The sequence below is a fragment of the Ipomoea nil genome, unplaced genomic scaffold (assembly GCF_001879475.1).
Source record: "Ipomoea nil cultivar Tokyo-kokei standard unplaced genomic scaffold, Asagao_1.1 scaffold2159, whole genome shotgun sequence".
In the NCBI taxonomy this organism is placed as follows: Eukaryota; Viridiplantae; Streptophyta; class Magnoliopsida; order Solanales; family Convolvulaceae; genus Ipomoea; species Ipomoea nil.
In genome coordinates this window covers 3,802,661-3,829,024 of record NW_017618587.1, presented here as the reverse complement: position 1 = coordinate 3,829,024, position 26,364 = coordinate 3,802,661, and the positions used below count along the sequence as shown (strand labels likewise).

Here is a 26,364-nt window from a genome sequence, read left to right as displayed (position 1 = left end):
TCCGATTAAATAGATGGTGTGGTGATTCAACACCTTAAGTGAGAGAACCAGAGAGGTGTACCCACAAATAACTCACCATATTGTGCTATTCTTATTCACCGAAGTTTGTCATGATTCCATTAACTAAAGTTACTTGGCAACCTCCACAAAGGATGATGCTTCTAAGGAACACTATGCTTTACAAATTACAACACTAGCATTACTAAGTGACTCACATTCAATGGCAGCAGCAACAAAAACAAAAACTCTGATGGTAGAGATGAGCCCAAAGATAACCAAAATTTGAGGGCTGATACAACCCAATGTGTGTGTAAATGTATAAATGTCATTGGAATTTGCAAGACTTACAACATATCATTGTGTTAATTGACTTAATTCAAGGTCGACCTATTAAAAATAAAAACACACACACATCCTATTGCTCTTGAAATCCAGGAAGCAGACTGGAGAGGCGGTCCAACTTCTATTGCATTTGAAACAGTTACTTTTGAGTATCCACTCTGAGAGTCAGGGTCAGTGAAACTCCGTCTTCTGGTGTCAAATGATCATAATAAATTAAACCTTTCACTAGACAATCCTTTCAACCACGAGGCAAGTCACTGTGTATCTGGCCTATCAAGGTCTTGCTGTAAGCTGTTTACCTTCTCTTGTACCTACAAATAATAACATTTTAGAAAAGACAAGTTTTACAGATCACAGAAGTGGAGGAAGATTTCACACATCCATGCGTATAAATTGTTTTACACAATCTGGATATACAATCAAAACTAGTAACGAGGATTAACAATTTTAAGCCAGGCTCTATGAATGTACAAATAAAATAATGGTGATGTTGGAACAAAATATAATCATATGGAATTTAGGATAGGAGGAATATTCCAATTAGGAATCCAACTATTGTCAACTAAAGTTTATAAATGGTCATATGCTCAATAAATAAATAAATAAATAAAACTTACAATGGTAAAGACATATTGTCATACCTTGACTTGCTTTTGAATGAAGATTTCTTCTTTACCCCACCAGAATGTGGTCTCTTCTTTTTCTCCTCACTCATATCAGATTTGAAAAGTTCTCGCATCTCCTCTGTCCTGGATTGAGTTACTTTGGTAGGTCGTTTTGTTTTTTTCCCTTCCTTTCTTATAATCTTGCCAGCATCAGCCGCCTTCTTTGCAGCCTTGACTGATTTTGCCCGACGATAAGCTAGATCAACAAGGGTAATTCCCGTCTTGTCTTTCTTTGTTTTCTCATTTCTCTGCAAAATTCCGCTTATTATTATAGCTTTGCTATTATGGTGCAGGGTGCTAAGAGTTAGGAAAGCTCAATGTCAAACTTCAACAAGAGTTCTTGTGTGCCGAGGCATTTTTATAAACCGAGCTTAAGGTAGACACAAGTATCCCCTAATTCATTCTCCACAATTTCCTAGCAATTTCCAATTCATATCCCCAAACACTTGCTTCTCTCCTAAATATATATATATATATATATATATATATATATATATATATATATATATATATATTCTTTGGATAAGCTGAAGGCCTGAAGTAATTGACTTTATACTACCACCAAATACCTACTCTGACTAAATTCTAGTATACTACTGCTGAATGCCTACTGTCTAGCAAACATGTTCATTTGATTATCAGTGACTTATTCACAAACAAAATATATGCCATATAACGAGCATTAATACGAGATTAAGTGTCACAATCAACTTATGTGAAACAATAAAAAGGAGTTATATGCATACTTCATCTGAACCATTTTCGTCTTCTAATAGTTCTCGGGAAGCCTCCAACTTCCTCCTTTGCTTTCTAGGCAGATTTTTCTGTCATGCATAATAATCATTAATAATTAGCAGGATGAGCAGACAGTCAATAGTGAAATTACATAAATCCCAGACAATAAAGCACCTCACGCTCTCGCTTCCTCTTTTCCTTCATCTTGAGGTCTTCTGCTTGTTCAGCACTGATTACCTTGTTTACAGAATCCCTTCCTTTCTCCATAGAGCCCTGGTAGAATTTTCAAAATTACACCCATATTTAGTAATATAAATTTAAAATAAGGAATTAAATTAAGTGATAGAACATGAGTCATGAAACTATTCTCATATTGCCATTGGCATTTACTTGGTTGATGATAGGTAATGAGCATGTCTACTGGGAAAGGAAGTGGTTTTCAATAAAGGTAAATAAAATACATAGGCTAATTATGAGGTATTCACAGGGAGTGCATACTCACTTTAGCTGCCTTTGCCACAAGCTTTTTCTCCTTTTCTGTCATAAACCATGTTCTTTTAGGGCGTGAATAAATCTCATCTTTGTGTGCAATCATATTTTCTGCCTGCAAATTCATTAATAAGAAGAAACTATAGTTGGTCACATTGTGCTCAGTGTTAAACATCCTTTCTTTTGTTGCTTTGTTACTATTCAGGTGTAACTATGTCAACCAGAAGCTGGTTAGTTCCCACTGCATTAAAAAGTCAAAAAGTACAAAGACCAAACCTTTGTAACTTCCATTTCAGCTTTCCTCAGAATCATTTCTTCCCTGCAACAATCCAAAAAAAAAAAAAAAAAAAAAAAAAAAACAATTAAACTTGAAATCATACATTCAGTACAAAATTGTTAAGTTTCCAAGATTATATAGCATTTGAACCTCTCTTCTTGAAGGATTTCTGCAACTTGGTCCTCCATTTGCTCAATTAGTTTAGCCCATTTGATTATTGATTGCTCAGCAACAATTCGACTCTTCAGCCTTGAACCAGCTCGTTTAACCTGTCCATTATAGCAATAGTAAGTCTCTGTGTATTTGTAACTATTTCTAAAGGAAAATTATAAGTTTGGGTTCTAAAGACTCTCAACTGCTGACACCCCATGTATCATCAAGAATTAAGGAACTAAGATGTCATCAACAAACATCATGTAATAAATGGCATGATGTGTAAAAGTGTAATTCTGTTAGAAGGGAAGCCAGCTACTCACAATGGCTTTCAGAAGTGAGCGATCATTATCAGTGACAAATGTAACAGCATAGCCTTCTCTACCAGCTCTAGCTGTACGACCCACTTGATGAACGTAACTAGATAAAGAAAAGAATTCAGGGTTACAAGAGTGAAGTGTATGGAAGCCATGGCCATGTGATAATGTGATATAAAAAATAAAAGTAATAATAATAAATAAAAGAATTATGTCAAACATTCTTGGGTTATCTTGTTTTATAAATGAAGTATAAGAAGTGCATATGCATTACTTAATAGAGAGATTAAATAAATAAATAATACCTCCAAAAATAGAAAATAGAATCCTTAAATAGGTTCTAGTAATGTATTAGAAGAAGTACATATGCATTACTTAGAAAGAGATATACACAATGAAGAAATGTGTATTCAAGAAAACAAAAAGAGTCATAAATTGAATCCTTGTATATTAAGCCAAAAGCCATTTTATACCCATCAGTATAGCAAAGCCTAGTTAGAAAACCAATTAAGACCACATGTAGAACAATTTAATAGAAATAAAACTAAATAAACTATATCCATGGGGAAAATAAATTCCAAATACTTGAACTGTTAAGCCAGAACCATATGATGCATCATGATATGCAAGCATAGTTTTTTCTTACCTTGTAAGATCTCGGGGACATGCAAAATTTATAACAGTTTGAACTCCAATAATGTCAAGCCCCTAAAAAGAAAAAGTAAAAAATAAAGGAAACAGATCATCAACATCATGAGCAGAATATATCCACCATTCAGATGCTAGTATCTTTCCCGTATAAAAATACAAGAATCACTGAACAAAAAATTTTGGACAATGAACAAGTAGAAAAGCTTCATAAATTAATAGCCATGTATAGAGAAAAGAGTAGATGGTGGATAAAAGTAATCTTACACGAGCAGCAACATTAGTTGCAATCAGAAAATCCACCTCCTGTTTCCTGAAAATTTCCAGAGCCTGAATAGACATCATAAAGTATGAAAAAACACACCAATAAGTACTGATAGCAAAATGATAACCATAAGTTGAGAAGAATGTTTTCCAGCATGAACATACACCCAGACGTTGAGCCTGCGTAAGGTTTCCATGTAGCTCGGCAGCTTTAAAACCAGCTAAACCAAATAAAATCTTCAATCTATGGGCTGCCTGCTTTGTTCCACTGTGATGGAAAATAAAATTGTTTAAGTATGAAACCAAATGGACTTTGTGTACTTGCATAGTTGCATCCAGATGAAACAATTGAAAGTATACAAACCGTTATACCTAAAAGACATCAACTAAAACTAAATTAATGGAAAAACTCTGAAATTTCAATTAGTCCTATGAGAAATAAAAATATTTAAAATACTTAATGCAAAAGAAATAGCTTATACATAAACTCCTACTAATGTCAAAATCCCTGTGCAAGCAAATCTTTGATTATCTGTTAACTATTCAGATTAATAGGTTTCTCATGTCTCTATTTTTTACAGTTTAGATCAAAGCTCTTGCTTAAAGCACATGTATATACTTGAATGCCCTTGCAGAAACCCAAATAAAAGCTTCTATTTGAAAGTGCATAAGTGAAAACCTGAAAACAATCACTTTAGATGTGAATGTTTTGGAGCACAAGGCAAGAAGCACTGCCTCGTGGTTTCCTTCCCGCATTCGCCGTATCCTAACCACCCTGCACATATGCATTTGTAAGTTGTTAAAAATATTACCAGACATGTTTTATGATTATCAAAGACAATAACCAATTTATGACTCAATTCAATAATATATACAAATCCAACAATTAAGTGCTGAAGCTTTCAGATACTTACTCTTCAGTTAATGTTGATGGTCTTTTTGCAGAAGGATCGGCAGATAGGCGCAAAGGTTTATTCAAAGAGAGTTTGATAAGCTCATCAACTTCTTCAGTCATAGTTGCAGAGAATAACATGGTTTGCCTACGTTTGGGGCAGAGTCTAACCTGAGTACGAAAATAAGGAATGATGCTTAAAATAAACCCTAATTAAAATTATGATCCAACAAACAATTAAGGCTCAAGTGTCAACATATATGCACACAACTCTCTATGCACATGAAGGAGAAGTACAAATTGCCTCTACCTTACCAAGAAAAAAATAACATAAAAGTTCACATTTTCAACAATCTATTATTAGTTATTATAGATTAAAGATAAAGATATTATATCTCCAGGAGAAAACTGATCTCTTTCCAAATACAGAATATATATTACACATGGCATTGCCGTCCAAGAAATCAATAATTAGAAGAGAACTATATATGCAACTTATTTTGCCTTCTCAAGCAATCAACCATCTATTATTAGAGATCAAGATAGCATAAGGTATGTATGATCTTCAGGAGAAAAGTAATCCCTTTCAAATACTAAAGAAGGGATTGTCTGCCAGAAAATCAATCATTAGAAGAGAAGTTTATTAGCTTCTTATACTGCAGTGAGATTTATACAACTCCGCTAACTAATAACACCAAATTTACTAAAAGACACAACAAATTGAGAGAAACTTTAAATTTCCATTGCAATTTTTAAATCTTTAGAGAATGAAACAATAATTTCTGGATATACCAGTTCACGAATTTCAGCACTAAAGCCAAGCTCCAGAAGTCGATCTGCTTCATCAAGAATAAGAACTGCAAGATCATCCAAATCAACGGACATAGAATTGCGTAGATGATCTATCATGCGTCCTGGAGTAGCAACAACAATATCAGGCATTGATCTCAAGGCTGAAACTTGTTCCTGAAACAATAAGGTTCACATTAACTGGTTGCAAACTTGCAAGTAAAATTGGATTGACAAACTCAACTTACAAATTACTCCATAAATGAAAGCAAATGGCATAACCTCTAAGCATACCTTCACTGAAAGCCCACCAACAACCAAACAGCATCTGATATCAGTCATAAATTGCGCAAGTTTTTCTATCATACTATGGACTCTGAGAACAAAATTGAAACACACCATGGTGAATTTATGAACATGATACAAAAGTTACTTGGTGAAACTATGGTTAGCAATTGGCAATTATATTGGAGCCAATAAAAAGGTAGGCGGATTACCAGATATCTAGCAAGCAGAAAATTGCTTAACATTATATCAATATTTTTGGTTTTCTGTGCATCACTAACATATTTATACAGAGGTCATGTTTAATATTTGCAGTAGAAGTAATAAAAACATCTACTTTTATTGAAAACAATAAGTTATAAAAGATCATTCTGAATTTTATGAATTCCAGAAGCACATATAGGATGTATATTTTGGCAGACCAATAGGCATCCAATAACCATAATAATATACACCACACTAATAAAATGACCACTGTGGACTCCACATAACATGACTTGCTAGAACCATGTCTAAGAAAACAAAATACTAAAAAACATAAGATGGAACTTACTGAACAGCCAACTCTCTGGTTGGGGTAAGAATGAGCACCCTAATAGCAGGCCGATTCTTAGGACGGTACAAAAGTCTCTCTAGTGTTGGTAATGAGAAGGCAGCTGTCTGTATGAGGGCATAAAAACAGATGTATTAACTGAACCAACAAAGAAAAACTGTAATGACCAAGCTAACTGACTAGAATAAACAGATTCCTGAAATCTACCTTCCCAGAGCCTGTAATAGCACTCCCACATATATCACGACCAGTTAATGCCAAAGGAATACAAGCAGCCTACATAATAGGTAATCACAACTTCAGATGAAAATATGAAAAAAGAAATTAAATTTACTCTAATTAAGCTACTAATTGAAGAAACCTGAATTGGGGTGGGTTTAGCATAGCCTAATGCTTCACAAGCTCGAAGCAATGGCCTAGACAGATGAAGCTCCATGAACGAGTTAGCATGGAATGAGACTCCCTCAGCTGACGCAAAGAATGATTTTCTATCGACATTACTTGTGTCAACGTCGTCATCGTCATCCTCCGGAACATAGTCCTCCTAAAATAATTCCAAGTAACGAAAACAAAAAGATTTATATCGAAAATCAAGGCTAATTTCTGAAATTCGTACAAATTAGTAATTACCTGGTGGTGCGGCTCGTAATCGCTATCGCCGTCGTCTTCCTCGTCGTCGTCGGCGGCAATTGGAGCCGCGCGTTGTTGGAGAGCCTTGGAGATTTTGTAATCCACTGAAGTGGTGCTCCGGCGAGCATGTTCATCGGCGACGGATTCGGAATAGGTTGAGAAGTCCCACGGCGACTGCGATTTCTTATTTTTAGCTCGGGAGCTAGTTTCGTTTTCCCCTATGCCGTCGTCATCCTCCTCTTCTTCTTCGCTTTGACCGTCGTACGCGTATTCAACTTCTTCATCGCTGGGAGGTTCGAACACGAAATCGGAAGTAACCATTTGAGAGCGAAGTACGGCCAGCTCACAAGCAGCCGGAGTCCGTCAATGGAGGAGGGTTTAGGAGTTTGGACACCAAAATATCACAGGGTTTTACAATTTTGAGAAATTTGAGGAACTACGTCGTTTTCTACTCGTATAAGCCTTTATCCCCAATTGGGCTGTCTACAGGATTTGGGCTGTGTTAGTTATGCCGCCAAAGTGTTCGATAAAAATTTCATTTGACATAATATATCTTGTTATAATTAATTATTTATAAATTTTAAATCAAATTGTCGGTCAATCACAACATGTTTTTGGCATCAGTTGCTAGAGTGTCAAGTAGTGGTTGTCCTACTAATTAGCCACGAACCAAGTATTGACATTAGTCATTTCAAGAAGAGTCTCACGGACTAACTTCAATTACATTAGGACAATTAGTTTGATAATTATGGAGTTATATTTTTGTCTTTTTAGTTTGAATAGTCAATTATAAGCAAATTTCTTTTATAATGCGTTTTTAAAGCTGCACTTTGAAGTTTTAAAAAGTTATGCATTTGTATCGAGAGGGGTAGCAATTTTAATCCGTTCTATCGATATTTATCAGAATTCACCACATATTGATCATTGTAGGTTGAGTTTAATTCGGATTTTATGTACAAACCTCGCCTAGAGTGATGTTCCTATTAGGAACAATCTCTCCATGAGTCAATGAGAACCAATCTGGTACGTTAAAAAAATAGATTTATGGATAAAATTAATTAAAAAAATTTAAAACTCGTATGTGCATATGAAAAATATATAAGTACTAGTATATAATTAATTATTATAAAACTAACTTGTTACTATTTGTAGTTCTAAATTAATAAGATAATTTTTTTAAAAATAAAAAATGTAGTTATTATATATATTTGAATTTTTTATTACTTTATGTTTTTAATATAACTAGTGATTTTTTTTTATTATGTGTGAGTAGTTTAAATATTATTTTAATTTGTTTAATAAGATAATGGGTTGTGGGAATATGTAGTGAACACTCGCAAACTGTGGGACGGAGTCCTGATGCAGGTTGGGGGTGAATGTGGGTGAAGAAAATATAAAGTAAGTCGGGTTATGAATATAGCCCTTTTCGACCCACTTTTAACTCATTGTCATCCTTATTGAGACCCCAATGTTAGTTATTGGTCCAATTTTTTTTTTTAATGTATTGTTAATTAATTACTAAGTCGTTATTACTTAACAATTCAAAGTGTAGACAAAATGATAGAAGATACCCAAAGACAAAGTTGCTAGTTTTATATTGGTATATACCTTTTGTCTAGTTGTAGCGTTAAAGTTTCATAGGCATAGGTCTAGGAATCTCGACCAAAACCATTTATCTCCCTTGCTTTAGACAAAAAGTTTTAGTAGTACTCAACAATTCAACATCAATCTGGGTAAGAACAAAATGTCAGGATCAAGCTAAGGTACACAATTGTCTTTCCTTTTTCCCAATATAATGCCAGTAATTTTAATAGAATGCAATATTTATGTTCTATTTGTATATTCTGCGAACAATAGATAAGTGAGCTGCTAATGTAACTGTATGGTCTGAGAATCAGCTAGTGAGTATATATTCGGGCTCAATTTTGATAACTTTTTTTTATTTAGAAGCCAAAATATGACGTGATGATCAATCCAAAATTGAGAACAAAAAACTTAGTAATTTGTCAAAAACATTTTATGGTTTAATGGCACCAAAGTTGGACTCCCATATAAGAAGTTGTAAGTTCAGGTAAAAAAAGTAGTTATGAACAGATACTACAATGTAATAGAGTCAGTAGCATTAAAAAAAAAAAAAAAAACTTCTAATTTTTTTATTTATGTAATTTGCTTCATAAACACATATAATTGTATCATAATAACTGGGGGGAATTGAAGCAAAATAGAAGCTGGGAATCGTTGGGAAAAGCATCTCAGATGTACAATATGGAGCATATACATACACACACACACACACAATATATTATATATTATGGATTATATATCAGTAGAAAGAAGAAGAAAGTAAGTAGGAAGGGGGGGTTAATTACATAGTTACAGAGACGGGAAAAAAAAAGTGAATGCTACCTTATCTTTATGACCCATACGCATTAAATTCGCTACAAGCGGTTGTGGGGCTGAGGCTGCGGGAGGCGGAAGCGGACCTGGGACGCCGGAGACTTGACGGCGACGCCGTGCCAGCAGATGCCGCCCCTGCACATTTCATGGACGTCGTGGTGGTTCTGTTGGGGCTGATTATGGTGACGGAGGCGGTGACGGCGGGTGAGCGCGTACGTGGCCTTGCGCGACACGTCCCACGTGAGGCTCGCGATCAGCAGGGCGCCGACCGCGGCCGTGGAGGCGATCAACACGAACCCTCCGCCGAAGCTGCGGCCGGTGACGGAGCCGTACACTTTCATCGCCACTATCGCCGCCAGGTAGAGCGTGGTCAAATTCCCCACAACCGCATCGGAAATCGCCATGGATTTCTTTCGCCTCCCTCAATGCATGAAAGGAATCAATATCTGGAAATGGATGATGATAATCTGAAGAGGAGTAGAGTGGGGGGTTTTGGAGATTGTTGGAGTGAGGATTACGAAATTGGGCGAGTTTTGAGCTTATCTATCTATCCATCCTTTATCAGAGTTGGGTGATTTTTAGAAAGCAGAAACGAAGTCATCGTCACTCTGACTACGATCTGCCCCCTGATTCGGCAATTCCTTTTTGGAGGAATGTATGGTGTACGGTAATTAGGTGTTAGGTTTGGAGAAAGTAAAGTACTGTACAAAACTACAAACTAACAAATTTGAGTAAACAATAAAAAAGACAAAATTACAATGTTAGTTCTCGACTAGTCTGACATTATTAGAGCATCCACACTAGTAGTTATTTCTACATGAATTCTCTCCATTCAAAGTTAATAGCTGATGTGGGAAGGAGTTATTTCAAAAATATTTCTCCTACAAAGTATGATATATTTGTGGACCCAGGGTGAGAGAAATAATTAAAATATAGTGGGTTAAATTGTGGATCCATAAAAAATTGAAAAATAACTCAAAACTATGTGGAGAAGGTTTTTTTTTGTAATTGAATAAGATGGTGGATGATGAGGTGGATGCTGGGACCCACAAATAACTGAGAAATAACCTCAATTGATAAAGTTCAAGGGAATAAAGTTCAAATTAGTCACTGAACGTAACTTTAAAATGCAATTAGGTCACTAAACGAAAAAAAAAATGTAATTATGCCATTGAACACTCCAAAAAGTGCAATTAAGCCACTAAACACTCCAAATGAATGCAATTTCACCAAATAGCAGGTTACCGTCAATTTTAGCAGGTTACTTGATTACGTGGTAACCTGCTAAAATTGATGGTAACTGCTATACGGTGAAATTGCACGTTTTTTTAATGTTTAATGATCTAATTGTACTTTTTTATTCAATGACCTAATTACATTTTCAAGCTACGTTCAATGGCCAATTTGAATCTTATTCATATTATATTTGCTCAAAGAAAAGACTAAAGAGTATGACATTATTTTTAGGTCCGTTTGGTTCAATTAAGTTACCTAAAATTATCAAGTTGATAAAAATAATAATAATGTGAAATAATATCCATACAGTACTGATTTAAATGACATGAATATCTTTTAGTTTAATGAGAAATTTCAGGTTCAGAAGTACATACAATTGACTTAATAACCACAATGTTTTAAGTTTGATGTCTTGTAAAAGATATTTATTAACTTTGTCGGGTTGAAAATTCAAATAATAAAAATCACACATGTTTCGTTGACACAAACATATGTTAAAATGACTGTCACACGGCAACATATTTTAGAGCTAATTTATTTGTCACAAAGTAACGTACGCATGCAACTAATGTCATAGAAAAATAATATAAAGCAAAAATATTAGACTAAGCAACTAACCATATTATTAAAAAAAACATTGGTACAATGCTAGTTGACATTAAAAAAAATAATTATATCATGTAAATAACTTAAATAAATATGCATAAAAAAACTTAAAAAATATTTTTTAAATAGTTAAATACTTAAATACGAGTAATTTTTAATAAATTAAAAAGAACTTAGTTACCAGCGAACTTGTGGTCCAATGGTATCCGGTTGCTCCCTTAAGTGGGAGGTGATAGGTTTGAGCCTCAGTAGGTGATTAGTAGTTTGGATATCCCCTTTCCTTTAAACAGTACAAGAAAATCATATTAACTTATCCGAATATATAATTTTTTATACCTTGGTTAAGTTGAGTTTTATTTAACTACATTGGAATATAATTTGTATATTTTTCTCACTATACTATTTTTTAATTAATCGCAACAAACATGAATTTTAAATTATATAATTTAATTTTATCATCAAGTATTAATTATAAAAATTCAAAGATAATGTAAAAGCATCATTTTTTATCATTAGTCCACCACAGTCTACATACCAGCATTTCGTGGTACGCGATAGTTCACTCAAAAGTGTACCACAAAGCACTCACAAGTGCAGCACACCACAACACTTAGTGCACCACCAAAATATACACGAGTTATAAAATTGTCAAAATGTCACAACATTTTTCTCATCTTCATTGATTTTCAACTATTGATCGGAGCAAATTCAATGGTTCAGAAGAGTTCGCACATTCGCATGGGAGAGCAGTACCACATTTGAACCAAATTCTAAGGCCTATTTAGGACATAAGGGCAATCATCGCCTTTCAATTAGGCCTAGCATAAATCACGAAAGTGACATGTTAACTCACGAAATGGTGATTGGTAATCTTAAAACCCAATATTGAGTTTTTCTCCCCTTAATCTTTAGTCATGATATTTGAATTATGTGTTACCTGTCCTTTGTTATTTTGCATATTTATTTGTGTTGATTGATATCCCCTATCTCCAAATTATTGCTTAGCTTCCATTGATTTCATAAAACTCGTGTTTTATATACTTTTCAAAATCGGCCATGCCCTAAAAGTCATCCCAATGAACGATAATAAAATATCTTTCTCCTTTAAAATTTTAAAAATACTAGCTTATTAACTATTTATCTATTTTCAGCATTGTAGAATTTGGAGAAATTTGGGAGATCGTCCTACAGGCAACAAGAGATTGATGAAGTTAGAGAGGTATGGTCTAGTATAAGTTGCTTATTGATGAATGAGTTAATAAAATGTTCCTTTAGTACATTAAATAATTGATGTTGACAATTTAAGTTTCAAATTATTATTATTATTATTAGTTACTATCAATTGTAGAATTTATTAGCTTGATTAATTGTGATATTTATTAGTTTGATTAATTAAGAAATTTATTAGCTTGATCAATTGTGAAATTATGAATGTAAAATTGCATATGTTTTGAAAATTGATGTGAATTGTAAAATAGCATAGGTTTTGGTTGGAAATCATAAAATAAATGTAATAATTTTAAAAAATTGTAAATGATGTCGAATTTTTAATAAAACCGATGCCGTATACTAATTTTGAAAAAAATTTAAGTAAACCATTCGACGTTGTATATTTTTAAAAAAATGTTAAAATATAACATACGACGTTGGTTTTTTTTTTTTTTTTAAGGGGACGTCATTTATTTAATTAAAAAAAATTAGGGATGTTTATTTAGTAAAAATTATTAAATAAATATACGATGTCGGTTTTTTAATAAAAAAACAACGTTGTATGTTATATTTTAAAAATTAAAAAAATATGATGTTGATTTTTTTTATCGATGTCGTATAATTCATTTATTACGTCGGCTAGAATGACGTCGAAAAAAACCTGATGTTAAAGGTGTCAAACAATCAACGTTAAAAGTGCTATTTGTAGTAGTAGTGATATATATCTACTATACTAATAAGAGCTCAAGAGAGTTAGGCCTATAATGGGTAGAAAAAATGGCGGTCACAGATTTTAATCAAATGAATGGCTCAGATTTCTACTATACTAATAAGAGGTCAAGAGAGTTAGGCCTATAATGGGTAGAAAAAATGGCGGTCACAGATTTTAATCAAATGAATGGCTCAGATTGATTAAAAATTGATAAGATTTAAATTTTACACTAAAATTTCCTAAAATACCCACACACCGTTACTAATTCCATTAAAATTTTAAGAATTGCCGTTAGTTCACCGTTAACTTACTCATTGATTTCAATAAAAAAAAAAAGGTCTTAGGTTCGAACCTCATCCCAATCAAAGTTGGCATAATTAGTACTCTATTTTACTCTTATTAAATTATATAAATAATAATTTAGTAGCTACAACAAAAAATTATAGATATGCATTTCTTTAATTTAGAATTATGTGTCCACAATGCCTTTATTCAAAAAAAAATTATTCATTATCAATAAATTAAATAAGAGAAATAATTGTATTAGTTATATTGTCTTTATTTTTCTACAATATAAAAATTCTTTATATTCAAATTTATTAATTGATTATATTTGCTACATTGTCCTTACAATGTCTTAATTCAGTGAAAAAAAATTATTCATTATCAATAAATTAATTAAGAGAAATATTTTCATTAGTTATATTGTCTTTATTTTTCTCAAATGTAAATATTTTTACATTCAAATTCATCAATTGATTATATTCACAATATTGTCTATTATCTTTTTTGTGCACTATTTTTCTAATTAAATATCAAAGTTATAATACAAAATAATGCTATATATTTATTTACCAAGTATTTTATTAATACCATGAAAAAATTAAAAAAAATATATAATTAATAAAGCCAACCATATTAACTACTTGAGAGATTTTGTGACAAAGAGAGTATTCAAATCACACAACAAATTGAAGTGAGAACTACCTTGCAATGTCCTTGTTTGACAATCAGCAGTTAGCGGATTTGATCGACGAATTTATTTAATTATTAACATTGGGTAGAAAAAATGACCGCCAAATTATTAAATCAAATGAATGGTTCAAATTGTTCAGGTTTTGATTTTTTTAAAAGTTTTTCTAATTTATCCTTAATTATATGATTATCCATTTAACTTTTCCGTTAGATACCGTTAATTCACCGTTAGTCTAATTCTAATATTAACGTCTAATATAGAATTATAATTACACCATTAATCTAATTCTAATATTAAAGTCTTAATAGAACTTAACCACAAATCCTAATGTCGAAATCTCCTCAAACAATATTAGTATATATTTAATATTTTATGCCCTAATTTTTATTTGTTCTCCCTTATGTCCCGTATTTGGTTTCAACCATACCTATACAATTATAATCAATCTTGACTATATTATCTTGCATTTGTAAACTTAGAATTACCTATTTAACCCGCACGGGCTTAGCTCAATGGTTTAGTGGGCAGTATTTGGGAGAAGAGACCAAGGTTTGAACCTTGGCGGCGGCAGTGCGGGAATTATGTCCAAAGTGGGCAGATTCCTTGTTCGCACCGGCATTTGGTCCTGTCTGCTGAACCATTGAGTCACAGTGATTTACAACTTCCCACAATGCTCTGTCGGGTCGGAGTGTGGGGGGCCCTTGGGGTTGGGGACTCAACCTTTGGGAGAAGAATTACCTATTTAAATACGCAAATTCAACCTTCAATTATCTATGCATGAACAATTTCAATATAATCTTGCCTTAATATACTTTAAAGTACTTATTTAAAAAAAAATATTGGGCATTATCCCAATCGCGCAATGCGCGTAAAAAACTAGTATATATATATATATATATATATATATATATATATATATATATATATATATATATATATATATATATATATATATATATATATATATAGAGAGAGAGAGAGAGAGAGAGAGAGAGAGAGAGATGATCTGGATCAGGTGATGATCTATCCTTAGGTGAGGACGTGATGGCAAATCCAGATCATCTATTTTGAGTGATCTATAAAGGCTATGACAAAATAAAAATGGAATGCATAACAAAGTGGGATAGATGCACAACAATCACACTATGAATGCACAACAACCTGTGACTGGATGCACGACAAAGTGAACAAACTTACGACGAATGCACAACAAACTGAGTACAAAATATTAAACCCATTGCATAGAATTAAATCACAACTATTGGCTTAATTAAATAAAAGGATCATATAAGTCTTCACGTCTTCACCTAAGGATATGTCCTCATTTGATCATAATCAATATCTATATAATTATAAAGGTTTATTTATTTATTCTTAAAGTAAGAGATAACCAATCATAAAGTTAAATTCAGTTAGGCATAGGCATCGATCTGTTTAAGAAGTTATGTGTAGCTTATGATGAGATTCATGCATCATGCATGTTATGAACCGTAATATATATATAGTTGCGTGCATCGTTTGATAAGACTTAAAAGAGGTGTGTGGGTGATCATTCGAAGTAGGGAGGACGATATGTGGAATAATTGAAAGCAATTACATCCAATTAATGATTTTCAAAAAAAAAAAAAAAACATCCAATTAATGTGATCCGACCCGCATTTTGTGCAAGTGAAGCAAAGCATGGCATGTAAATATGTAATTAGTGATGATGAGTGCATTGTGCGAAAAGTAAGGAAAGTGTATGTTTATGAAAAAAGATGAGAAATACCATTTTGGTTGACGTTTTTATTTTTCATTATTTTTTCGGTTAAAGGCATTACACAAAATTGAACAGATATTAATTGCATATTTTTTTCAAGACTTCTATACTTAAACCTATCTCATACCCACTGCATTAATTTCCCTACTAGTTTGTGTTAGGTTTGGTTAATTCAAACCATCGCATTCATACAATTTTTATTTTTATAGTTTCACTACTAGCTACAAAGTACAAACATTTTCATTTATATATACAAAGCATTTCGAGGTTAGCTAGGTATAATGTATTTTAGCTTTCCAGGTTAGGCCAAAATTTTCACGCCTCGGTATCCCCATTCAGAAATGTGTTTTACAGTGGCGTGAAGCTGTCCATTAAATATTAAAGATATTTTGGGGTAATGCTTGGTTATAAATAGGGAAGTTGGGTTAATGGTGGTGTTAGTGCTCCATCATTGGCTATTATATATGCATAAATTTGAGTGGAAATTAAGGCTATTGAGTATTGACAATGATAGATTTCCTATTGCCACTGCTTTTCGATCCTTAAAATTGATAGTGACGGATTCCTATCGTCAATTATGCTTTTGACGGGAGTGAGATGGTCAGATTTCACCTCAGTCAGAGAGTGTTGACAAAAATCGAATTTGTAACTATCTAAATAAATATTATAATTACATTATAGGAGACTCGTGTCGTGTATAATAACAAACAAATATAAAGAAATAATAATTTAAAATATTATATAAATTTAGATAATATCTATATGAGATCTTCCTAGTGCAATTTACTTCTCTATATGGTTTACGAGGTATTACACAAAAATGAAATTTACTTAAATGCACACCATTAAGTAGTGGTCCCTCGTCTCTCTCTCCCCCACACACACAAAGGAAGAAGAATGCCCTGACCTACAAATAATCAAATATTTCATGGAGGCCACAATGCAGGCCCGGTCCTATCATTTTTTAGGCCCGGGGCATAACAACAAAAACGGGCCTTATACGAAATTAATATATATTTTTATAATTAAAATTTAAATTAAATAAGGAAGCAATACTAATATCAAATAACTTAAATAAGATTAACACGTTTTTAACAATTTTACATACACATGAAAACAATTATAAATGCATTCCTAAATCCACAATAATTAATCACTGCATCAGTATTTTCATAAATAAATAATATAGTTTGTAAAAATGAATAAATAATTTAAAACCAAATGAACTTATAGACAATCACATTATTACTATAATAAATAAGAAAGTAATTATTAATAAAAATTTATATAAAAAAAAAACTTACAAATAAGAGCATAGCATAAAATCTTAATTATTGGGAACAATAAATCAAAACACTTAAACGTGATAAAAGATATTCATAATAAAATATGAAACACAATTAATTGGATAAAATAGTTCGAATAAAAAACATGTAATAAATCACACATCTTGTATATTGATATCATATTTATAAATACTCTTTTTTAGTTAGATCACTTTCAAGTTTTTCTAGATTAATTTGAATACGATGACGCACAAAAATTAAATTATCTTTTAAAATATTTTTTCATAACTAAATCACAAAACATATTACATATACATAACTCATTATAAAGTTCACAAAACAAAAAATATTCTAAATATAAGTAGTAAATTACTCGAATATAAATAGATTCAAAATTTGATATGTATTATAAATTAATCTATATTATAAATCTCACTATAATTATAGAAAGGTAACAAAATCACAAAGTTACAAATTAAATTTAGAAAAATACAAATTAGAAGTAGAAATAAATAAATTGTAGGAAAATGTTATGTAAAATGATATACATGGGGATTTGATCCCATGACCATGACCATAGAAACTACAAGTGCTACCAACTCAAATCTTAGTGTACTAAAATTCTTAAGTTCATATACTACATAGTAAATGAGGAAATTTTTATGTAAAATTACATATGGGGATTCAATCCCTAGACCAGGTGGATTAAGATGCGAAGCTCAGCCAACTCAGCCAACTCAGAAACCTACATTGTAAACGTATACTAAATCATTATATGGCATTTCTACAGTATATATAAGAGTTATGGTATAGGGTAGGGGCCCCTTCCAAGCATGGGGCCCTGGGCAAGGGCCCAGCCTGCCCTTGCCCAGGGCTGGGCCTGCCACAGTGGTCCATTCTACAAATAGTTTGCATACCAAAGAGTGTTTCTAAATAGTTACGCAGTTACTACAAACAAGAAATGATAATTCAATGAGAATCATTGATGGATATAAACTTAGCCATACTGTTTCTACAAATTACAAAGGTAATAATAATAATCAGGCAAAATCTTCAAGAAAGCTTTCAAAAGTTCACAGTCCTGGACTTCTGATCCACATAATCTGACCTATCTAGTTTGCACCCAAAAAAAAAAAACGAAAGAAAATGAAACTAGAAACCCACAACTTCATTTTATCTCAAAATTGAATGGAAATTAGAAGGTGCAACTAACCATGCAGTGAATAGAAATTGAAGGCATATACATCATTATTCATCTGATTCTTCAGCCTTAAAACAAAAAGATTCAATTAATATCCATATATTATTGTTAAAATGATTAAAGAAGTGTGTGTGTATAAATTTCACTATATTTAATACTCAGTATATACCTCTATTCGTTTCAACTCTTCTTCACTGTCAAAGAATTCATCATCAACAGTAAAATTTTGTTCTTCTTCCTTGCGACGTCCATCTACAAAACAATATAATATATCATTTTGAGTAAAATAAAGAAAAGTGATCAGTTCTTTTCAACAAAATTCCATTACCTATGACATCTTTCCATAACCAATTTTTAGCACACATTAATGCTTCCAAAGTACTTGGATCAAGCACACTTCGATAAGGACTCACCACTTGACCACATGTGTTGAAAGCAGATTTTGAAGTCACAGTAGAAATTTGAATGGTCAAGATATCCTTAGCAATCTTTTGCAATATTGGATAATTTTGTCCAACAACTTTCCACCAAGTTAAAACATCAAAATTATCAGTTCTTGACCAAACATTGTCCTCTAAATAACAGTCCAACTCCGATTTCGATCCCATCCTTCCAGAACTATTCAAATAAGAACCAAATCCATCATGGAAGCGATATTCACCAACCTCATTTACCTTTGAAATCTCAAATGACAAGCTTTCATATTCATGAAACAAGTCGTAACAGCACTTCTTAACCGTTTGGATTTTATCATCAGCTAACTCTCCATAGAATTTAGAAAATGAATATTCTACAAACTTTAACTTATATCTTGGGTCAAAAACAGTAGCAACTGCCATAACTTCATGAACTGCTTCCCAATATTTATCAAATTTTGCTAACATACTTTCTGCTACAGTTTTAATAACCAAACTAGAAGATGTGATCCAAGTACCCAAAGCATATTTGATCTCACACATCAATGGGAAAAGAACATTAGATGCTGGACATTTCCCCCCTACAAATGCATTTAAGCCAGAATAAAAGATATGCAATATTTTGCAAATATCCTCAACTAATACCCAATCATCTTCATGTGGTAAACAAGTAGAAAGACACTCTTGTTCTTGCTGGAGTTGCTGCTGCAAATGATTAAAAACATCCTTGTATCCCAAAGCAATACTGAGCATCAGATATGTGGAATTCCATTGGGTCATATAATCAAGCTCTAGCTGTTTGGAATATTCTATTCCCAAGAGTTCTGTAGTTTTTCTAAAAGTTTGTAGTCTTGTTGGAGTGGATGTCCAAAAACCAACACTATCTCTAATCCTTTCTAGTCCATCACCTATAGCATTTAACCCATCTTGAACAATCAAATTCAAAATATGCGCACAACAATGCATTTTAGTCAACTTGCCTTGTAATAAGAGATTACTAGGATTTAGTTTGGATACAACGGTGTCAACTATACCATCATTTATAGAATCATTATCAACCGTAAAAGCATACAGTTTTCCTTCAATGTTCCAATCAAATATGCATTTCAACAACGCTTTGGAGAGAAATTTCGATGTATGTGGATATGGCACATAAACAAACCTAACAATTCAGGGGGAAAAAAAATTACACAAGTGGTAAAGAAATAAATTATAAAAAATAATTTATGTGACCAAGAATAATAATAGCATACCTCATAATAAAATTTTGTGGGTTCCAATTATTGTCAATAAAATGTGCCGTGATAGCCATGTATTTTTTATATTGATCCGGAGCTGTCCACATATCCAAAGTTATTGCAACCCTACTTGAACTTTTCCTCAGAATATTCATACTTTTGGACTTTTCAGCAGCATAAGTCTCCATGATATCACTCCTAATTTCTTTTCGAGAAGGAACCCTGAACAATGGTTGAACGTTCCGTGATAACTCTAAGAAACCATCATGTTCAACTATTGAAATTGGATATTCATGCATAATTATCATATTAACAAGTTGCTTCCTTGTAGCATCTGGATCAAATAAGTAACTCCCTACACACATTCCTCCATCCTCATTCCTAGTAGCATTTTCATATTCGTCATCACTTTCATAAGTAGAGTCCATAGGTGAATTCACAGGTGATTCAGGAGGAGCATTTCCAACTGATTGACTACCGGCAGCCGGTGTAGGAGCATGATCACATTCCATCCCTTGAGTGCCATCCATTTCTCTAAAATAAATACTTCATGTTGTAAGTCCAACAACAAATAAATACCTCATGCTTTAAGTTTGACACATAAACATTACTGCAGTGCTCCCTTATTAGCGTGCAAGTACATAAACTAGAAATTTTCAAAGCAACTTACATGGATCAACTAGGATAGCAATGATTGCATTGTACAATTAATCAAACATAGCCAATTAAGGTGAAAATAGAGCAAGACCCAACAGTAACAGAGAAATATGCCACTTGTAATGGTTAAAGCTACAACTGCCTAAATTTAAGCTAATGGAGAGCGCCAATAGTAGAAGCTCCTGCAAGAGTAATAGATATCAACATGAAACATAAATACTTTCAGTTATTCAGTATCAACAAGGCAACAAGAAATGTTCGGCATCAGAGTACAGTTCAGCAAAACCTCAATTGTTAGGATATAGTTAAATGGCTGTACAGAGAGCTGCCAAGCAAGAAATTAGTCATAATTGAACTTGAAAGATTCCAAAACAAATATGGTAGTATTTAGAGCAATTTTCCAAGGCCTTAGTTACACAAACAATATCTAACAGGTATACTCTGACTAAGATTCAATTCATTCAGTAGCATAATCACCCTCATTTCGTGTGGCAATACAAGTGATAATGATAGATTCATATCTTCAAATGTTGCTCAATATATTGAGAAGCGAGCTGTTTACTAGGTGGTCAAATAGAGAGTATAAACAACAAAATTCATGGCTACATATGGATCAAGCAGAGTGTTAACTGTATATAATAATCGAATAAAGAGAAACAAAACCGATTAACCAACAAAATCACAGCGGAGGTAGGTGGTGAAAGTAATTGCTTATCACCGGAGCTTGGACCTTGATGTCGTTCGGGGAAGAAGAGCAGAATCTGCGGCGGCAAGGATACTGGAAATAGTATCGGAGTAGGGTTTTAATATATATAGACACTCAAAAGTCGGGGACGGGGACGGGGCGGGTACCCGGCGGCCATCCCCGCCCCCATTCCCGTTCCCCGAAAAGCAGTCCCATGCACTCAGATATGATCATGCGAGTTGCCTTTCAGATTTTATCACCGCTTTTTTCTTCAATTTTAGTGAAATGAAACGACAATAGCCTTATTGCTGTTTTCACTTATGCCCACTGTATTAAAACGTGAATTTTTGCTACATATTGCAGATTAAGTTGGATAAAGGAAAGAGTTCTTTGTGAAGAATTCATGACACAGCCATATGAATGAATGACTGACGAAAGAAGATTTAATTAACCAATAACTTGGAAACCATCGCCAATGCGACAGTGCGAAGGAAATTCAGTCGCCATGTTCGATCTTTTCTTCTTCTTCTTCAACCATTCAACCTCACTTCCATTTCTTTAACATATTTATAATTTATTTCAATGGAAATGTAATTAAAATGAGTTATACTATGACTCCCAAATTTTATAAATTATTTTTTTTTTATAAAATAAGTACCTATTTCAAGATTTTGTGTGTTAGTATTTTTCAATTAAAATTTCATATTGCTAAAATTTGAGTATATCATGATGTTGCACAATATTATGGCTATGTTTGACATGTCTAATTGAAAGCTGAAAAGTTGAATTAAAATATTTGATAAAATTAATTGTTAATTAGTTGAGAAGCGTTAAAAGACATAAAATGGTAAACTAAGATATTATAATTTTGATTTTCTTTTTTTTTTAATCAATATTATAATTTTGATTAATATAGGACAGATAGTGTTATTTTTATAAATTAATAAAGATAAAAAATAATAATGAGCTTATTTGAAACGTTATTGTGGTAACATTTCAAAATAAGATATTATTTTAAACTCTTAATGTTTTATCAAACATATAGTTGATTTGTAACAAAAATAAACTATAAGTTTTACCAAACAAAATTAATATATGTTCATATTTAGGTACGTTGCTCTTGGAGATTTTTTAAAAAGATATTTTGAATGTGGGTTAATTTTGCATATTGTTAATGAATTGTAATATTCTTTCAATAGCTTGGACACAAGGCTTTTGTCATGTTATTATGAGACTAATTCTAAACTAGTTATTAAAAATCATATAGTTACAAGATGCAAATGGAAAATAATTAGATAGACGTGGGGACCTTTAGATTATGCACAGTTTTTTCGTGACTTTCAAATTGTGTTCATGAACAATATTCTTTGTATTCCTTGCTTTAAAAAGTGTTAATGTTGACGAATTGATTCTTAGGGTGATACACCATTACCTCCAAAAAAAAAAATGTAATCTTTTTAATTTACCAAAAAACCTACAACCACTCTCCTAAGTCCTAAGGTGCACAAGATATACATTGGGTGAAGCCTGCTTTATACCTTTAGCTAGCACAAGATCATAATAAGGTAAACTAATATAAATTGTCTATAGTTGTCCAACTCAAATTAATATTGTCAATAATGTACTATTTAACCATTTATACAATTTAGTGGTTAGGAAGAATTTTAGATATTTCAATGGTATATCCCACGTTCGAGTCATCGTGATTTACATCCTCTCAAATATTATGTTGGGTTGAAATGTGATGGTCCCTTGAAATTGGAAATTCAACCTTTTGGGAGAAGAATTACATAGAGGCAGAGATTCCTCATTTTCTGATTCAATGAACGGCAAAAATGTAATAATGAACTGATAAATGTCAAAGATAATCTCACATAGTTATACACCTATTCCAAACTACTCCAAAAATATGCAACTCAAAAGCAATAATCCATGGATATGAACATTACATTTCTTAAGGCCACTGTTTCCACAAATTACAAGTAATAATTAGGCCAAATCTTCAAGAAAGCCTTCAAAAGTTCAGCCTTGAGCCTCTGATCCAAACAGTTTGATATATCGACAAAAAATTAAAACTAGAATCAAGCAACCATTATTGCTAAAAGTCGAATAGAGGTTAGAAGAAACGACTAACCATGATATGCCTTGAAAGGAAACCAGAGACATTTGTACATCTACAATCTGGAAAAAGAAAATGTATATCTATATGCTATTGTTAAAATGAATAAAAGTACTTTCATATAAATTTCACTATATTATATTATATTGAGTACAATTTAATACATCAATTGTATTTGTAATTTAATAATCGGTATATACCTTCTTTGAACTCTTGTTCACAGTTAGAATCTCATCATTAGTACAACCTGCGTCTTTTTTCCTTGGAACACTCACCTACCAAAACAGCATAGTATATTGTCATTTTAAGTAGAATAAAGAAAAGAGATTCTTTTTTTATAATATAATTTCATTCAAGTAAATTTATTACCTGTGAGATCTTTTGATAACCAATTTTGTGTACACATTAATGCCTCCAGAGTGTTTGCTCGAAGCTTACTTTTATGAGGACTCACCAATTTATCACTGGTGCAGAGAATGGATTTTGAACTCCCAGTGTAAATTTGAATAGCCAATATATCCTTAACCATCTTGTTCAATACCGGGTAACCCATTCCACCACCTTTCCACCAATCTATAATATCAAAATCATCACTTAATGACCCAGTTATTGGCCAAACATCTGTCTCCAAATAACGGTCCAAATCAGGTTTCAAGCTCTTTCTACGATTACGCATATAGGCAGCAAATCCAGAATCAAATAATTCCAAGGAATCCAAGCTACATCTTCTAACTTCATTCTCTTTTGAAACATTTGATAATGAACTTTTATATTCATCAAACAAATCATAGCAGTACTTCTTAACCCTTTGGATTTCATCATTAGCCAACTCCCCATAGAACTTAGAAAATAAACATTCTATGAACTTTAACTTAAATCTTGGGTCAAAAACAGCAGCTACTGCCATAATATCATGAACTTCTTTCCAATATTTATCAAACTTTGCTAACATACTTTCTGCTACAGTTCTAATAGCCAAACTAGAAGATGTGATCCAGTCACCAAAAGCATATTTGATCTTGCACATCAATGGGAAAAGAACATTAGGTGTTGGATATTTCCTCCCTAAAAATACACTCAAGCTCATATGAAACTGATGCAATATTTCATAAATATCATCAACTAACACCCAATTTTCTTCATCTGGTGCGCAAGTAAAAAGAGGTTCTTGCTGCTGCAAATGATGAAAAACATCCTTGTATTCCAAAGCAATACTGAGCATCAAATATGTGGAGTGCCATTGGGCCATACAATCAAGCACTAGTGGTTTGGAATATTCTTTTCCCAAGAGTCTTGTAGTTTCTCTAAAAGTTTGGTGTCTTGTTGGTGTGGCTATCCAAAATGCAACACTATCTCTAATCCTTTGTAGTCCATCACCAATAGCATTTAACCCATCTTGAACAATCAAATTCAAAATATGCATACAACAACTCATTTTAGTCAACTTGCCACGTAATAAGAGATGACTAGGATTTAGTTTGGATACAATGGTGTCAACTATACCATCATTTATAGAACAATTATCAACCGTTAAAGTAGACAATTTTTCTTCAATGTTCCAATCAAATATGCATTTCAACAACTCTTCGGAGAGAACATCCGATGTATATGGATAGGGCACATAAACAAACCTAACATATAAAAAAAATTACACTAGTATAAGAAATAAATTATATAAAATAATTTATGTGACCGATAATAATAGTAACATACCTCATAATCAAACTTTGTAGGTTCCAATTATTGTCAATAAAATGTGCCGTGATAGCCATGTATCTTTTCCTTTGATTCGAGGCTGTCCACATATCCATAGTTATTGCAACCCTACATGAACTCTTCCTCAAAAATTCCATAATTTTGGACTTTTCAGCAGCATAAACCTCCATGATATCACTCCTAACTGTTTTTTTAGAAGGAATCTTGAAATACGGTTGAAGGGTAGCTGAGAACTCTTTGAAACCATAGTGCTCAACTATTGAAATTGGATATTTATGCATAATTATCATATTAACAAGTTCCTTTCTTGAAGCTTCTGGATAAAATATGGAACTTTTTATATACACTTTTCCGTCTGCATTCCTTAAAGTAGGATTTTCATATTCATCATCACTTTGAAAGGGAGAGTCCATTGGTGATTCAAGAGGAGCAGATGAGCCACCATTTCCGACTCTACTAGCAACTGATGTAGTAGACTTTTCACCTTCCATCCCTTGAGATTCCATGCGTTTCTCTAAAATAAGTACTTCAGGTTTTAAGTCTAAGATAAAATAAATACTTCATGCTTTAAGTCTGACACATATAACCATTAGTGCAATGCTCCACTGTTAGTGTGCAAGTACATAAACTAGAAATTTTCAAAGCAACTTACATGAATCAACTAGGAAAGCAATGATTGCATTGTATAACCACTTAAGGTTAAAATAGAGTACGACCCAACTGTAATCGAGAAATATATGCTTCACTTGACTAAATGAGTTTTATGCTGATCGACAGTGCCAATAGCAGAAGCTCTAGCAAGAGTTATAGATTGCAACATGAAACATAAAACACTTTTCAGTATCTGCAAGGCAGCTAGAAATGCCCTGCACCAGAGAACAGTACTGCAATACCTCAATTCTTTTAGTGTTAACTATAGGGAGTTTTTCCACTTTCGTCCCACAACTATGGGACCATTTCCACATTTGGTCCCGACTATTAATTTTTCCACATTTTGTCCCATAAGTTTTAAATCATTGCCACATTTGGTCCTTCTGACCTAATTTCCAATCACCGGTGACCAAATTTCAGGCAAGGCGACTTATTTTGAAGGGTGAAATTGTCATTTCTGG

General features: G+C 32.7%; 1 protein-coding gene across 1 annotated transcript; it reads right to left on the bottom strand.

The window, feature by feature from the left end:
* Nucleotides 1-234: 234 nt before the first annotated feature.
* Nucleotides 235-7,478, bottom strand: LOC109149580 (DEAD-box ATP-dependent RNA helicase 28). Its single transcript, XM_019297414.1, has 19 exons — nt 7,040-7,478; nt 6,771-6,953; nt 6,617-6,685; nt 6,410-6,516; nt 5,866-5,947; nt 5,575-5,748; nt 4,805-4,953; nt 4,570-4,665; nt 4,056-4,158; nt 3,894-3,956; nt 3,625-3,686; nt 2,985-3,081; nt 2,659-2,777; nt 2,508-2,550; nt 2,245-2,346; nt 1,917-2,015; nt 1,754-1,831; nt 984-1,255; nt 235-653 (listed from the first exon to the last, which is right to left on the bottom strand). The coding sequence occupies exons 1-19, from the start codon at nt 7,358-7,360 to the stop codon at nt 638-640; spliced, it is 2,235 nt and encodes a 744-aa protein (XP_019152959.1). The 5' UTR covers nt 7,361-7,478; the 3' UTR covers nt 235-637.
* Nucleotides 7,479-26,364: the final 18,886 nt, after the last annotated feature.

Excerpts from the sequence above, each read along its gene's own strand:
- LOC109149580 (XM_019297414.1), bottom strand. The coding sequence starts at position 7,360 with ATGGTTACTTCCGATTTCGTGTTCGAACCTCCCAGCGATGAAGAAGTT. Across the intron at positions 2,551-2,658 it reads GAAATCCTTCAAGAAGAGAG|GGAAGAAATGATTCTGAGGA; the intron begins GTTCAAATGCTA and ends GGATTGTTGCAG. Across the intron at positions 2,347-2,507 it reads CTGAAATGGAAGTTACAAAG|GCAGAAAATATGATTGCACA; the intron begins GTTTGGTCTTTG and ends ATGAATTTGCAG.